The sequence below is a fragment of the Amphibalanus amphitrite genome, unplaced genomic scaffold, assembly GCF_019059575.1.
Source record: "Amphibalanus amphitrite isolate SeventyFive unplaced genomic scaffold, NRLGWU_Aamphi_draft 000335F_arrow, whole genome shotgun sequence".
In the NCBI taxonomy this organism is placed as follows: domain Eukaryota; kingdom Metazoa; phylum Arthropoda; class Thecostraca; order Balanomorpha; family Balanidae; genus Amphibalanus; species Amphibalanus amphitrite.
Genome location: NW_024881830.1, coordinates 1 through 16,690, shown reverse-complemented (window position 1 = coordinate 16,690; position 16,690 = coordinate 1). Strand labels below are relative to the sequence as shown.

The window sequence follows — 16,690 nt, the reverse complement described above, 5'->3', positions numbered from 1 at the left end:
CCTCCGACCGGGCAGAACCATCGGCCATTCCAACATCGTCGGTAGGAGGTAGCGGTGCGGTGCCCGAGCAACCGGCGCCACCTGCGGAAGATACAGAGGTTTCGAAGCAAACTGCACCACAAGCAGAGGATACCGAGATGTCTGAGCGGCCGGTTCCGCGGCTGCTGGGCGGAGCTTACTATGACTCTGACGCCATATCGGACTCAGATTGAGCGGGACTGGTCTGATCGCCATTGGGTGACTCTCGGTCAGTGGACCTCAGCCTAAAAGGGGATAAGAGGGGAACTGTGAGCTCATGGGATCCTCTGTGATTGCGATACTGTGAGAGATCCAATATCCGCTGGTGACACCTATCATACCAGCGAAGAGATGGTTGAGTGTTCGGCGATGTCTTGTTGGTCAACTACGCTTGTTGAAAATAAAGTGAACCGTTTAGTTACCCACGGGTTTCGCAAACACGGATACATATTGACAGTTTATTAGAAACTGGCGCAACACACACCAGAAGTTCATAATAATTCTGGTTGCAAATAAGCTTCGCAAAACCAACCAAATCGTGACGATGGGTAGATGCTATTTATCCGGGATGAGAATGTACAATGTAATGTGTGAATGTGGAAGCGTGCGGCGCAGCACCCACAGTAAATGGCGTCACTGCAGCCAAAAGCGGCTGCTCTTCACAGCGGCTCGGTGGGAGCCGCGGTTTGTACGTTCTCGGGTCCCTCGCTGGCGGCCGGCCGCTCACCGCTGATCGGCCAGCAGCGGCATGCTGGCGCCCGCCTCCGCCTCCGTCTCCGTCTCCGCCTCTCCCTCGGTCCCGGCCTCAGTAGCGGTCTCCGGCGCGGCGGCGGCTGCCGTCAGGTCCCGGCCGTCGGGCAGCCGGATCTGGATCTGACCGGCGTCAAACTCGGCCGCCGCCGCCGCCGCCGGCGCCGTCTCGCCGCCGGGCGGCAGCGGCGCGTAGTCGGCCGTGTCCACCAGACCGCCGACGAACTCGTCCAACACGTCCCCCACGGGCTCCGCGGGCTCCTTCCGGCCCTCCGGCGGCCGCTCGCCCTCCGCGGCCGTACCGGCGGGGTCAGACTTCTCCGGAGAGCCGGCCGGCTTCGTGTCACCCTCGGCCTCCGCCGGCGCGGGAGCGGCCCCAGCGTCCTGCTCCATGGGCTCCTGTGTGCCGGCTTCCTCCTTGTCCGCTGGCTCCGGCTCCGGCTCCGTCTCCATCAGCTGCTCGGGCGGCTCCTCCATCTGCGCGGCCAGAGCCTCCTCTAGTGTGAGTGTCGCAGGCGCGGCGGCCGGCGGCCGCGGAGACTGGGGCTGCTCGGCGGCCGACGGCGCCGGCGACGAGACGGCCGAGGCTGCCGCCGACGCGGGCCGCTCGGTGGGCAAGTAGACGCCCTCCGGCAGGCCGGTCAGCGCCGACCGCTCGGCGTCGATCTGTCGGCGGGAAACGGAGGTCGTCAGAATAGCGGCACACGGGCAGAACACAACAGGCGAGACCAGACACGATGTGATGGTGTGATGAACATGTGTCTCATTACCAAATACCAATCACTCAGGTACTGTAAAAACGGTGCCCCGTCCATCTTTCACCATACAAAAAATGTCCGTATTGCTCATTCCTCACCGTGAATAAGATAACACTCTCACCAACCACCTCCCTCCACATCTTTCCATATCTCACCGTAAATGCGGCACTCTCATCCACCTCCTCATCCTCGGCGGGGGAGCGCAGCGCGCCGCGTACCCGCTCCCGAAACTGTTTGACACACTCGGCCATGGCGTCACAGAGCCGGTTGATGCTGCCTCCCGACTGGTCCAGCAGAGTGGTCACCAGCTGCTCCGGCGACAGCGGCTCCTCCTCCGGCTCCTTTGGTTCCTGGGGGGGCAGACATCGCCGTCAGAGGGGCAAAGAGGGTTAAAGGTCAGACATGTGGATGAGTCAAAGGGTCAGTTGACGGTGGATCATAACTTATGGGTCAGACATGGAGAGACGGTCCGATCTTTCTGAGGTCAGAGGGACATGGAGGGCGAGTCACGAGGTCGGAACAAACGAGGTAGGGTTATTTAAAGGGCCAGGGTTTAGCAATGCCACCATCACAGAAGCAAGCAACCCTGCGATCTGACAAAACAATATGGGCTAGTAGCTTCATGATTGCGACATCCCTCAGAGAGGGGAGGGGAGGGGGAAGCACTGGGTCAGCGAGGTCACGGCCGCTCGCTAACTCAGTGAACGCATTACATCATTACACTGCATCACTGGAATGGGTGAGGACGAGGTAAATAGGAGACCTACGTCACAAATGACTTCAACGCTGCATCGTTAGCCATCCCAATCACAGTTCAATCCATGTCACTAAACGCAACTAGTCGTCGTTCGAGCAGGATCGAACGAGCCATGGCGTCCCTCAGGGTCTTCAGTCAGGGGCGGACTCCGAGCTTACCTCCAACCGGGGTCGTTTGGCAGGCAGACGGCTCTCGAACGCAGGCTGGCGGGGTGGCCGACCTCTCCTACCTGCGGTTTGGAAAACAGCACAGACACGACGGTCAGAGGGGTACCACCCCCAACTGGCTACCTACGTCACACAAAGAACTGGGGTATAAACTAAAGTAGTCATTTTATGGGCGCAAAATGACCTTAGTAGTCGGCGCGCCCTTAAGCCCCAATTAACAAACAAAGTAGTCATTCTATGACGATAGACAGCTGCAGCATTAGTACTGGAACCTTGGGGGGCAGCGAGACATAGCAGCTTTCAAAGATCACTTATCAGGCTGCTGTTGCGGCCCCGTCACACCGTATCGTCGAATACGTTAGGTAGCATCACACGTCCGACACTCACCTGTGTACACCACAGCGGGCCTCGGCTTGACCGGAGACGGGAAGTCCATGGCTGCCGACAGACAGGGCCCGGTGTCAGGAACAACAATAGCTCCCCAGTTCAAGCACATTAACTAGCACACCGACCGACCCAATACAACCGATACGGGCTAAGAAGATCAAGAGCCAGTGCGGATGCACGTTGCATGACAAATCCATCGGAATACTCGTATTTATGCCATGATCTGGATGCCTAAAAAAGGATAGTCAACGTAGTTACACACACGCTACCAAGTCCAACGTACACATTTCACCCATCCCAACCCGATCAAAAAACCCAGTCACTCACAGTGTCTCCTGTGTGTGGGATTTTTCCGGTAGTGGCCCTCGAGCCGGGCGTAGCCAATACACAGCGTGCCACAGGTCCGGCAGGTGAACCGATCACGGACCGCCTGCGGCACCTCGCGTTTGACCCGCGGCGTCCCGGCGGCAGTCAGTCGCTGGCCAGACTTGGAGGATGTCCCTGCGCCAGAGCACACAGAAGGGGGAGATCAGCTCGGTCAGAGGCGGGCCAGGCAGTTTTGGTGACATTGCGACAAATTTTACACAAAGAGGTTAAATCCATCCGGCTCTCACATGACAGTTGTGTTTAACATCCAGTCCACTTCCACGTCATATTGACAGATACCGCTGTCAGAGCACCGCCCTCTAAGCCTGTGAACCCAACTGCCTGGAACCTTTTTTTAGGAGTCCTCCCTATTGCCATGGATGAGCTTTTCATCCATTTGTCTGCATCTTTATAGGATTCTCCGTCCCCTGAACTATCAGCGGCTGCTCCTCTTTGTACGGTCAGTTCTGAGTACTCTGGCCCTACTGACTGACCCGTCTCCCCCGCCTCTGTAACATCATTCACAGTCTCCTCCCTGCAGACTGACCTGCCTCTCCCTCCGGTGCCGCTTCTGTACGACCTGCTCCATTCTCTCTCACTGACCTGCCTCCCCCGGCTCCTTGACGCCGCCCTCGGCCTCTCCCCGTCCTGCTCCCCGTCTCTGTACACTCCCCACTCCCTCCCTGTCTGTACTGACCTGCCTCCCCGTCCTCGCCCGGCTCCGTCTTCACGCCCCGTCGCCGCCCGTCTCTATACACTCCCCACTCCCTCCCTGTCTGTACTGACCTGCCTCCCCGTCCACGCCCGGCTCCGTCTTCACGCCGCCCTCCTGCTCCCCGTCGCCGCCCGTCTCTATACACTCCCCACTCCCCCCTCCATACTGACCTGCCTCCCCGTGCTGCTCCCCGTCGCCGCCCGTCTCTATACACTCCCCACTCCCCCCTCCAGACTGACCTGCCTCCCCCGGCTCCTTGACGCCGCCCTCGGCCTCTCCCCGTCCTGCTCCCCGTCTCTGTACACTCCCCACTCCCTCCCTGTCTGTACTGACCTGCCTCCCCGTCCTCGCCCGGCTCCGTCTTCACGCCGCCCTCCTGCTCCCCGTCGCCACCCGTCTCCAGGTCTCCGTAGTCCGAGTATCCGCCGTCCGAATCGTCCAGGTCCGGCTGGTTCAGGTCCAGCCTGGAACAGGTCAGAACAAGAGGTGAGACTCGACGGGTCAGCTGTCTGGGTCAGACAAAGCCGTTCAGTGGGATTGGGTGGCAATACAGCTGTTTAGTGAGGTCAGAACTCGAACGTCTAGGCCGAATATTTCAGCACTCAGAGGATTAGAACCATAATTATGGGTGGTGGGCAATCACTAATCGCATCCAAATAAATGCATTCAGCCGCACAAAAACAAGATTACGAGACCAGGATAACTCGGTACGTATAAAACTAACGTTGGACATTAGTCAACCAACACCATCACAAGAATCAGAAACAGAAGCAATTAATTCCCACGTGACTGTCCGGCAATCAGCCTACCTGTGAATATGCTTGTAGTCCTTGACCATGTGTTTGGGAGGTTTGGAGACGCGCCCCGTTCGAGTTTTAGTCGTGATTTTCTTCTTTTCGGCGGGATCCACCTGTAAATCGACAGTGGTCAGAGCGGCGTGCTGGCTGAGGAAGGAAACACGCTTCGATCTGGGCAGCAGAAAACAGCCGCGGGTAGCTTACGATATACGGATACCACTAGCTTACAATGGTGAATCAGATCTGGAACTGTCCTGTCCTACGAACTGTCTTCGAAGCTACCCAAATCGACGACAAAGACCATGAAAGAGATAGAGAAAAAGAGCGTACCGGCTCCATCTCCGTGTCCATGCCGGGGTGCCAGTCCTGGTCGTAGTCCTCCTTGCGCGGCCGGCCCCGCGCCCTGCCGCGGCCCCGGCCCCGGCCGCGAGGTCGACCCCGACCCCGGCCGCGCGGAGTGTAGTAGGACGAGGAGCGGCCCCGGCCGGCCGGCCGCTGGTCCTCCGGGTACACCACCCTGCCGGAAGAAGTCAGCTCAGGTCAGAGGGCAGGTTAGGTCAAAGGTCAGGTTAGGTCAAAGGTCAGGTTAGGTCAAGGGTCAGGTTAGGTCATGTCATAACTCAGTCGGTCGACCAGTGCTCCGGGTAATGCTACGCTGCCTGCGTGGGCCATGTAATGTCAGAAGCCAAAGCTCGACAAGACACAGTTCAATACGCTATCATTAGCGCAATGGGCCCCTTCAAAATACTGCCGATCGGTACCGACACCATGACCGGGATAGATTACGTCCGCGTCTCCAGCGGTCAGCCAGGACAGCATGTTACAATTCCCCGCCAGTTACCATCCCCTTCCCCAGCACATCGCTGTAGCCTATCTCACCGGTACACGATGCGCGTATTTGTATTTGCGTCGTAGATGGTGTTCTTGGCGTTTCCGGGCACATTGAGCCTGCTCTGCTGGAGCACTGTGGCGATCTGTTTGAGCTGCTCGGCGCTCAGCGGCTGCAGCGACTTGAACGTGTTGCCCTGCTGGACCAGCTGGATCGGGTTGTCTGAAGAGCCGAGCGGCCGCGCGGGCGGCGGCGGCGCGCCAGGCGTCTCGCGCAGAGGCCGCACCAGGATCTTGAGACCGGGCCGCGGCTCGATGAAGTCCGGCAGGTTCTGGCCGTTCATGGGCGTCAGGATGACGGGCACATCGGGGTCGTCCTCCGACGGATCCTGAAATCACCGCCAGAGCGCCAGTCAGAGTCAGAAGGGGGGGGGGGGGGGCATGCCGGGCAATCAATAGGGAACGGGTCGAATAATGCTACAAACTATATAGTTTATTCCGAGATCAATCAACCACTTTCACCGATGTAGATGACTGAATATCATAAACCCAAAAAACGATTGCCTAGCTAGTTAACTAGGCGCTCTGCAATCACCACTGTCCACTATAACTGCAGCTGCTGCATTGTTAGAGTTGGCCTACCGTACCTCAGCTGTGGCGCCTGCGCCGTTCGAGTCATTGTTGGCACCGTCCGCAGCCGCCGACTTGGCACCGCCGGCGGAGGCCGTGGCGGTTCCAGACCCAGACGCCGCCTGAGGGGGTACGAGACAGAGCCGGTCAGATAGGAACATAGGTACTGGGGCCAGTAGATATCTTGGGCCGCAACCGCGCACCACACTGTAGATGTAAGACAAAACAGCATACAGTATAGATTGGAGTCAGACAGGAAGGTACAGCAAACACCCCGGACTGCCGCGACACTGATGCGAAACAGCACACGCTGGTACAGTCACCAGCACTTGCTACTAATCACCACGTTTTTGCTCAGTAGTTTGAAGACCGATCAGTTCTCAGTCGAGCAAGACACGTCAAACGATCGGTTTGGTCCTCCGATTTTCGAATATCTAACTTGTTTTTGTATGTTCGAAGTATTTTGGGATGAGGAGCCAAAAAACGTCTTTTCTGCCCTGAAGTTGCCCCAAGAAGTCGTAGAACCTAGCCCCGCCTCTGATCCACAGACCACTAGTGCCATCTCTTGTCAGCCGAACAAACCGCAGAAGTAAATAATGTCACGTGACCTTTGCACACGCTACAATTACTACGCAGCTGTAGTGGGGGAAGCGGGGCGGAGGCGTGGAGAGGGACGCGATCGGTCGGCTGGGGTCAGGTCGCCGAAGTCAGAGGTCATCCGCCGGAGGGTGTTTGGGCGGTTGAGCCGTGTGGGTTGGGGCCTGCGGAGTAGGGAGCGCCTGGACCTGTCTTGAAACAACTTCTACAACGCTGTGGCAGTCGAGAATATTGTAAGGAAAGAGAGAGAGAGAGAGAGAGGGGGAGAGAGGGAGAGAGAGGAGAAAGAGTGGAAGAGAGAGAGGAGAGAGAGAGGAGAGAGAGTGGGAGAGAGAGAGGAGAGAGAGTGGGAGAGAGAGAGGAGAGAGAGTGGGAGAGAGAGAGAGGAGAGAGAGGAGAGAGAGTGGGAGAGAGAGAGGAGAGAGAGTGGGAGAGAGAGAGAGAGAGAGAGAGAGGAGAGAGAGGAGAGAGAGTGGGAGAGAGAGAGGAGAGAGTGGGAGAGAGAGAGGAGAGAGTGGGAGAGAGAGGAGAGAGAGGAGAGGGAGAGAGAGGGAGATATCTTCAGAGATATCTTCACCAGATATCTTCAAATTTCAAATTTTGTCGATTTCAACGATTTTAAACACCCGACAGCTAACTCTGGAACCAATAGAGCTACAGCGCCGTGGAAAAGCGCATTCGATAGCTCTTTTAACCCGCGCCCTGGTGGGGGGGGGGGGCTATTTTCCCCCCCCCCCCTCCAGACTTTTCGATATATCTCCAGAACCGCTGCGCCGATCGTCACCAAACTTTCAGTACCCTCCCGGACATCAATTTTACACATTGTGACCAAAAATTTATCCAAAGGCTATGATAGGTTGGCCGGAAATGACGTCAGAGTGACGTCATGTTCTGCCGTTTTCGACCCAAAAAAGGGTTTCGCGGGAAGAGCTGTCAGGCCTATAGCTTTGCAAATACAGAAAAACGATAAATACATAAAAGCTGTTGAATTGACAGGGCTACAAAACTGCTATCTCGGATTTTTGAAATTTTTGGATTTTGACCCCCAAAAATCAAAAAATAGATTTTTTGATTATAATAGCCGAAAAATCCAAAAAGTTTTTTGAATTTCGAAAAAAAACGGAATATATGTGATAGTCCTTACCGCCTTCTATCTACATACCAAATTTGAGATCGATACCTCTTTTTTTGGCCAAGTTACAGCGAAAAAACTGTTCAAAATTGACGACGTCAAATTTTCAAACTCAATTTTTTGCAATTCTAGACCTCGTAGCGCAAAACAAAGACCACCATTAGACTCCCCGTGACGAGCTGCATCGAATCAATACCCATTTTATGCAAAAATATCAACTTTGAAATTTGACCTTTTTTGACCTGACCTTGACCTGACCTCCACCAGAAAGTGGCCTAAGCCGTACCTGATAGTCTTATAACCAACACCATTGAGTTGGAAATGAAAAATTGGCCATAAAACATGCATCGCACAACCTTAGTACCTAAAGTTAGGTTCATGTGACCTGACCTGTGACCCTTGGTGACCTGACCTGTGACCTGGTAATGTCAGTGACCTCTTATAGCAATATATGTACTAGGCAACTGACGCCCTATCGCTGATTCTCGACAAAATGCGTTTTCTTCGGTGTTATAGCGCATTCCCTAGATTACCCGTGAACGGTGAAACATTGCATCTTTGACCTGACCTGTGACGTCATCGGTGACCCCGAGGTCAATGAAATTTGGTTTCCTTCGACAAATTTGACAGGCCTTTCGAACGCCGTTTGAATTTTGCGGATCCGTCCAGTAGTTTCGGAGATACGAGGGGGGGCAAAAAATAGCCCCCCCCCCCCACCAGGTCGCGTTATAAACAGACCCCACCAGGGCGCGGGTTAAGGCTCTTTCGCCGACATGTCCTCAAATTTGGCCTCAGATCAACGGTTTAGCCCCCAGAGGGCACCGCTCTGATTGACCTCAAATTTAACCTCAGATCAACGGTTTAGCCCCCGTGTTTTCACCGCTCTAGCACGTCTCTGTCAAATCAAAAGTTATAGTCAAAAACTGCTGAAGACCTTTCATGACCTGAGCTGACCTCAGGGGCACACAAAGGGGGCACAGGTGCAATTTTCCGATTCAGTGTGTCATGTTTACATATGAACCGATGTTTGAGAGGGTGTAGAACGACATTCGTCAAAAAGAGGCTCATTTCGATTTTCTCCCATTGACCTCAGATCAACGATGAAATCGAAATCGAAATCAAATCGAAAATGGAGCAGTTGCAAAATTGACCTGACCTTAGATCACAACTCACAGATATAGAAAAAATCCGAGATATCCATTTTAAACATACTGTTACCCTAAGCAAGTACTGAAAGTTTCAAAGTGATCGATCAGTCGGTGTAGCTACAGGGAGCTTTCGAACTTTTTTCTGAGGTAAGGTCACTTGACGTTACCTGGTGACCTGACCTTGAATGACTGGGATCTGAAATTTTCATAACATGTGCGAAAAAGATGCCGAAACGGGTATATCTATAACAGCGGCGCTACGCGTCGCCGTTTTTGAGATATTCGCGAAAAACCTAGGGGGGCGTATAAACGCCCCCCCCCCCCAGCACGGCGCCGATCAAACGGCCCCTGAGACCTCAGGATGGTGCCCTTGAGACCTCGGGATGGTGCCCCTGAGACCTTGGGATGGTGCCCTGAGACTTCGGGATGGTGCCCCCTCACACCCGGGGAGAGTGCTCCTTCAGACCTCGGATTTCGGAAAAGTGCCCCTGGAAACTTGGAATGGTGCTCCCGGAGACCTCGGGATGGTGCCCCCAGACCTCGCAATGGTGCCGCCGGAGACCTCGGGATGGTGCCCTGGACCCTCGAGATGGTGCCCTCACCGACCTTGGGATGGTGCCCGCGGAGAACTCGGGATAGTACCCCCTGAGAACTCGAGATGGTGCCCCCGCGGACCTCGGGATGGAAATAGATGGACGATATTAAACTTGAAAACCCGAGGCGAGGGACAGAAATGGGCCTCCGGGAGGCTCCGAAAACGGTACCCTATTCCCATAGACCTGGATGGTGCCCCCTTAGGAGGCCTCTGGGTTAAAGCTCCCGTCGGTGACCTCCGTGATGAATTAAAAAAAAACAACTCCGTGATGGTGCCCCCCGCGAGGCCCAAGGGGGGGCATGGCCCCATGCCCCCCTCTGGATCCGCCACTGAAATGATCTGACCCAAGATCTGACCTAAAATCGACCAAAAGCCTTCCTTCATTGTCCGAAAACCGCTGACAGTTGATAGCTCAATGACACTAGAGCCGTGCATCAGGAGGCGTGAAAACACTCTCCTCATCTCGATTTATTACGAGAGGACCATGTCAAGGCGTGAGAAAGGTGTTCTCAAAATAGATGACACTGTATGAATGAGTAAATAATTCGCGCCCCGTTGGGCTATTGGCGGACCCTACCACCTGATGGGGTGGTGCAGCCGTTTCGTCCTCCACCTGAGATCTCGAAAAGTTACCGGCCGATTTTGAAAATTCGCAGAACGTTTGATAGCCCCACCAGGGAACTACCTTGTTACCAGGTTTCGTTGACCTAGGTGCAACCCATGACGTCACAAGTCAGGTCAAAGGTTGCATTTTTTCACCGATTTAGTCTGAGGAATGCGTTACAGTCAGTTAACACATCAAATAAAAGGCATGTTATCGAAAACATCGATGGAGCGTGGTTGCCCAATACATATGTTGCCTAAAGAGGTCACTGATGGGTCAGGTCACAGAGGTCAGGTCACTAAGGGTCACAATATGAACCCAACTTTGCTAATTGCTAGGGTCGCGTAATACTTGTTTTATGGTCAATTTTACATTTAAAATTCAATGGTGTGGGCTAGACGGCCATTGGGGCCGGTTTAGATTACGTTCTGGTGGAGGTCAGATCAAGGTCAGGTCAAAGAAGGTTAAATTTAACCCTCGCCCGCACATGCCATTTTCCCATCCTAGAACGCACATGGGGGGGGGGGGGTGGTTGCCACCCCCCCGCGCCATTTCGTTCCTGTTGGAGATAGAGCTTAGCAGTAAAGACCAAAAAGATTCTTTGGGAAGAGACGAATCCAATGATACCCAGTTTTACCTTCTCAGGTCAGTCATTGACCTTCCAGGTCAGGTCAAACTAAAAAATGTTGCTGTTTTGGGTCACCGTTGGATATCAAGTGCGCTGCTTATCAAATACCGATGACGATGCTGTTTTCTGGTGCCAAGCCAGCTAGAACCTCTTTGTCACACTATCCGACCAGAATTTTGCTGCTGAGGTCATTCCAGGTCAAGTTAGGTCAAGGTCAATTATATGTGTTTGTATGTCTGTGTGTGTCTGTGTGTATACTGATGTGTGCACCGATTGTTTTTGGGTCCATATCACATGAAATCATGATCTGAGAAGCTTTTACCAAAAATGCAGTCAAAAAACTTCACAAAAAGTAAATTCAGCTTGCCTAAAACGCAATTATCTTAGATGACCTAGGTTGACCTTGACCCTGACCTTGACCCCTGTACATCGTCGAACAACATGTTCCATGATAGGTGGGAGGTAAGACTGGCAAAAAAGGCCGAAATCAAGGTGTCAAAAGCTCACAAGGCCCATGGCAAACGCAAGATGTTGAGAATTGGCCACTTGGGTCATGACATGACCTGAAAAACAAGGTCATATCTCCGAAACCAAAAATCACAGAAACTTGAAATTTTTAGTGGACATCAAGAAAGGATAGACGAGCAGCTATACGAAAAATCAGCCTTCTAGCTCTAAAAATGTTGAGTGCAGAGCAGAAAGACTGCCTGGGGGGTGGCAACCACCCCCCCCCCCCATGTGCGGGCGAGGGTTAAAAGGTGATATTTTGCATAAAAGGGGTATCTATTCGATGCAGCTCATCACGGGAAATCCAATGGTGGTCTTTGGCTTGCTCTGTGTGTTCTGTAACGGCTAAAAACTGAGTTTGAAAATTTTACGTAATACATTTTGAGTAGTTTTTTTTGCCATAACTTTGCTAAAAATGGAGCTATCGAGTCTATTTTTGGCACATTTAGAGCAGATAGTTCTATAACATATATTCCAGTTCTAATTTTGAAAGTATTGGTATTTTCGAGGTGTTATACTTCTATAGTTTTTATGGTCGAAATCAATTTTTGTTTAGAAAACAGAGTTAGCAGTATTGCAGCGCTGTTTACTTTACATCTTTTTAATCTGGAATATTTTTTGTTAGCTTCAAAACCGTAACCGTGACAGCTCTTCCCGCTAAACCTTTTATTGGGTCGAAAATGACAGAACATGTCGTCACTCTGACGTCATTTGTGACTGACCATTCATGAGCTCTGGAAAAATTTGGTCACAAGGTGTAAAAATGATGCCCGGAGGGGTGTTGAAAGTTTGGTGGTGACCTTTTTTTTAAAGAAATTTTGTCCGAATGGATGAATGCGTGGCTATGGGCCTGGGTGCCGGCCGCTAAGCAGTGCTTGTTGCGAATGACACCACGGTATACTTACGCTATACCTAAGGAGATATCGACTGAAAAGGAGAGAGGGGGCTGCTTCGCCCCCCCCCCCCCCAACGGGGCTCGAGGCTTTCAGTTGTTGCACTCACATATACTCTTGCTTATATTACAACGTAGTGGAATTACAAGTGGCAATATAAGCTTCCTGCCAGCGCCGGACCAGAGTTTTAACATGTAGGCTGAATTTTAACATTTAACCCTTAAATTTTTACCGTTGAGCTTTTTAGAAGTTGTAGGTATGAACTGTTCAGCTCCTTTTTTGGTCCATCACAGCGGGCTTGTATGTCATTTGTCAATCAAAATGGAATTAAAAACTTTTTATTGGGTCTGGTTATCTCGCCAACTTCTCAACTGAATCGTTTAGTAGCTTTTGCTTGGGCACTGCCCACGTTGTCTGTCAAACTTTTCGTGTCATAGACACTGTCGATGACACGAGAAGAGGCTGCTGACATCGTTTGTCGCGGTTAGATAATAGTTAATACCAATCCACGTCCCAGTGGCTGCTCGATCGCACTTTCCCTGGCCCACCTCTCCCACCAGGCTAGGCTTTGCCCGGCACAGCCGTCGCCTCAGTGCCTCGGGCGGTGACCCGTTCTAAGGGGCTCACAATTCGTTTGGTGCCGTGGCTCTCAAACCAACACAGAACAGTGAAACGCACAGGCTCACCTTCCATATAAGGCGAACGGCTGATTCTGGCGCCGGGGCTTCATTCATGCTAAGGCGCCCAATCACAGCGCCGCATTTCAGTTAGTGTCGGGCGCAAAAGCTACTATGCTCCGCCCCTCCATCACGTGACCCTGCCCTCACGTGGCCTCAGTCACGTGGTGTTTCCACATCTTGGCGCATGGCGGTGCTAGTCTCGCAAGGGCGGTGGTAGCTTGCTCCCCCGCCGTCCGGGGGTGATGGGTAGCAAGTGCTGGTGACTGTACATAAGCTGCTGGCTGAAGCTAGGTGACTAAATGTCCCAGGATCCTGGGACCTGAAACATTTACCCGGCGTGCCCTGTCACGAGGCTGACCGAGCGATGGTCGTGAGACACTGATAGTCCCCTCCTAGCCAGTCTATCAGAGACCCGACGATACCCACTCCCGCTCCCCGCTGCCAGGGCCCCACGCACCTTTCCGACGGTGAGTCGGGCGGCGGTGACAGTCGAGGCGGCGGTGGCGGCCGATTTGGAGGGCGCCGCCGTGCCGCCCGGCCGCACCTGGGGCACCATGATCTGCCGGGACTTGGCCAGCAGGTCGGAGCCGGCTGAGGCGCCGTCCGCCTGCTCCGGGTCGTCCACCACCTCGAATGTGTACGTCACCTGCGGCAGGGAAGCGCGTTACCAGCTGTGGCCTTCCTACGTTATGGAGTGTGTCGGCTACGGGGATATATTTTTTTTTTTCTAAGCCGCCGCCCATGAATAGACGACCAGGAGTGTCCACCCACTGACCCGCGCGACACATAGAACCTTACGTTAACACCACCCCGGAACATAATACATCAAGTCGCGACACTCCCTGCTAGAAGAATGAAGAAAACAAAATCAAAGCTGGAATAAGCGCGGTAAGGCCCTTGTTAGTATGGTATATGGCTTAAAAGAGAAGCAAAGAAGTCAAGGCTAAATGTAGCTTGACTGACCACTACACCTTCCCATTTAAGAATAAGCCAAAGGATCAGTCATTCCATCGGTTAGTTAGGTTAATCGTGCAGCGCATTCACACATTTTTGCGGGGTGGGGGGGGGGGCAGTATCTGGTCTGGGTTCGGCAGAGTCAAATGCCCACTGAAAAGAGCCGCCGAGCTAAGCAAGCTTGTTGCTCAGCGAACTCAAATCAGCGGGCAAACGTCAGGGCGTTATTTGAAATGTTACGTATTGTTACGTAGTTTATAAGCGGTCGAAATATATCATGTTGTTACAAACATGAATTCGAGAATGCGAACACAACACATACATGAGTGACTCCACGAAAAAGTTATAAGGAAAATACACGGTAGCGTAACTAAAGAAAAAACAATGGAAAGCACAAATACATTAAAGAGGTCAAAATTCAATGATGACATAGTGAGATAACGATTCATCGAAGTAGACCACCTCTCGCTCTGGTTTAGGTATATATGCATAATACCTATGTTATTGTAAACACGCAGTGGCATTATGGGTCTCCTTCATTATATCACATTGTATACAAATATACAGACAAAAACAGTGCGGGGGTGAACTGTGACAGCATGAAAATGTATAAAGTTATTGTAATATAAAATGCGTGGTCAATTGTGTCAGTTCAGTAAGAATCAAAGAAAAATTGTTTTAAGAGACCTTTGATATGTCTCTTGGAGGTTGGAACATCTCGTAGGTTTGGGAACTTTGGCCCCATAACTTGGTTCCAAAGCCTGGGTCCAGCCCAACGTACTGTGTGCGTACAGTATAATTTGTGTGTAAATGTTTCCTGGAAGTGATGAAGTGAACGGGTGGTTCGGAGCGGTTCAAAAACAGTAAAAAGTTCGTCAAGAGGCGTGGGCAAAGTACCATTCAACTTTTTATGCATCAATAGCATCATTTGTAGCTTGCCCACGTCTCTCAGACGAAGGATCTTCAGCTTCTTAAAAATGGGTGCAGTGTGGGCAAATCTGTCTTGTCCATCAATCATTCTTACTACACGCTTTTGTAGTTTTTCAAGCTTCTCAATATAAGTTACATGTGTATTGCTAAAAAGCATACAACAGTAGTTAATATATGGTTGGAACAGTGCATTGTACAAAAGTATGAGCTGCTTAGGCAAAAGAAAATGCCTAACTCGACTTATCAAGCCTACGTTACGACCTAACGTATGAGTAAGATAAGTAATATGGGATTTCCATCTCATATCATCATCCACATACATATTACATACCCAAATATTTCACAGTTTTAACGAACTTGATATTAACACCAGAGAGAGAAACAGATACACTTATATCACTTTTAGAAATATTATACAATTGGCAAACTGTTTTGTCAGTGTTTAGTGAAAGTCTGTTTGATTTAAACCAGTCTGTGATTTTAGGCATGGTGACATTGATGATGCTTTGAAGATGGTTTTCATCTTTGCCTTCTATAAAAATTGCCGTGTCATCTGCGTAAAGATACGCAGTAAAATCGTCAGATATAGTGGGAAAATCATTAATGTATATAAGAAAAAGGAGAGGTCCTAAAATGGAGCCCTGTGGCACGCCTATGTCTACTGGGAGGAAGCTAGATCGGACATGATCTATTTGTGTGCATTGGGCACGATCCTGCAAATACGAAGTCATCATTTTATGCGCATCTCCACGTATACCATAAGCATATAGTTTTTTTAGTAAAACATTTTGGTCCACCGTGTCAAACGCTTTTCGTAGATCAAGATATAGGCCACAGACAACATTGCCTGCCTCAAAAGCTTGGCTTACCTTCTCCTGAACCAAAATTAGAGGCATATAAGTGCTTCTATACTCCTAAAACCGAACTGATACCTAGATAACGTATCGTTGAAGTTAAAAAAAGTATCGAGCCGATTAAAGACCAGTTTTTCCAGTATCTTCGAGATAAAAGGCAGTATACTTATAGGTCTATAATTGTTAAAGCTCTGTTTGTCTCCGGATTTATAAATCGGCTTTATAACAGCTCTTTTCAGGGGCAGAGGGAATACATTTTGTCGTAAACAAAGATTCATAAGATATACAAGGTGTCTACGTATTACACGAAAAGTTGCTTTAAATATGCGTGCATTGATACCGTCGATCCCAGCGCCAACATTTTTCGCACCTTTTACGATTTCTTCAAGTTCTACTTCATTTGTATCTGTGAAAGATGATATTGTATTTCCTATTTCACTAGGAAAGCTTCCCAATGGGTCGATATGACTAGGGGGAATCAGTTCCTCCAGTTGTTTTCCAACCTGTGAGAAGTACGAGTTGAAAGATTTAGCAATCTTTTCTGGATCTTTGACAATATCATTGTCAATCTTAAAAGCGGTAGATATTTTTCCTTCAGGCGCGTTGCCTTTAGTCATTTCATTAAGTATTCGCCAGGTTTCTTTAGGACCACAGTCATGCAGTGCAGTTTGGTAGTAAATCTTTTTAGCATTCCGTAAAACTTTAGTGAACATGTTCTTGTATTTCTTATAACTGCTTATGTTATAAGTAGTAGGATGTTTGCACTTGATACGAAACAGCTCATTTTTCTTATTAATTGAAGCGAGTAGGCCAGGAGTGATCCATGGCTTAATTGGCGTACTTTTGCGGGAAGGTGTATAGGTACTACTGTACCTAGCAATCCCGGACGTATACGCATCAATTAAAATTTTACACGCATTCTCTGCATTTGTTTCCTGAAAGAAGTCTGTCAGTTCCGTCTGCAAGTAAGATCGTAAATCATGTATCTTGTGATA

At 50.9% G+C, this 16,690-nt stretch overlaps 1 protein-coding gene across 1 annotated transcript; it reads right to left on the bottom strand.

The window, feature by feature from the left end:
- Positions 1-462: 462 nt before the first annotated feature.
- Positions 463-13,603, bottom strand: LOC122388762 (the record flags this gene model as incomplete). The annotated part of the gene is made up of 11 exons (XM_043380142.1): positions 463-1,434; positions 1,682-1,876; positions 2,442-2,512; positions 2,838-2,888; positions 3,165-3,338; positions 4,252-4,382; positions 4,728-4,828; positions 5,046-5,232; positions 5,595-5,932; positions 6,191-6,295; positions 13,415-13,603. Coding segments are annotated over 11 exons (2,235 nt in total), but the record flags the coding sequence as incomplete, so codon positions are not given.
- Positions 13,604-16,690: the final 3,087 nt, after the last annotated feature.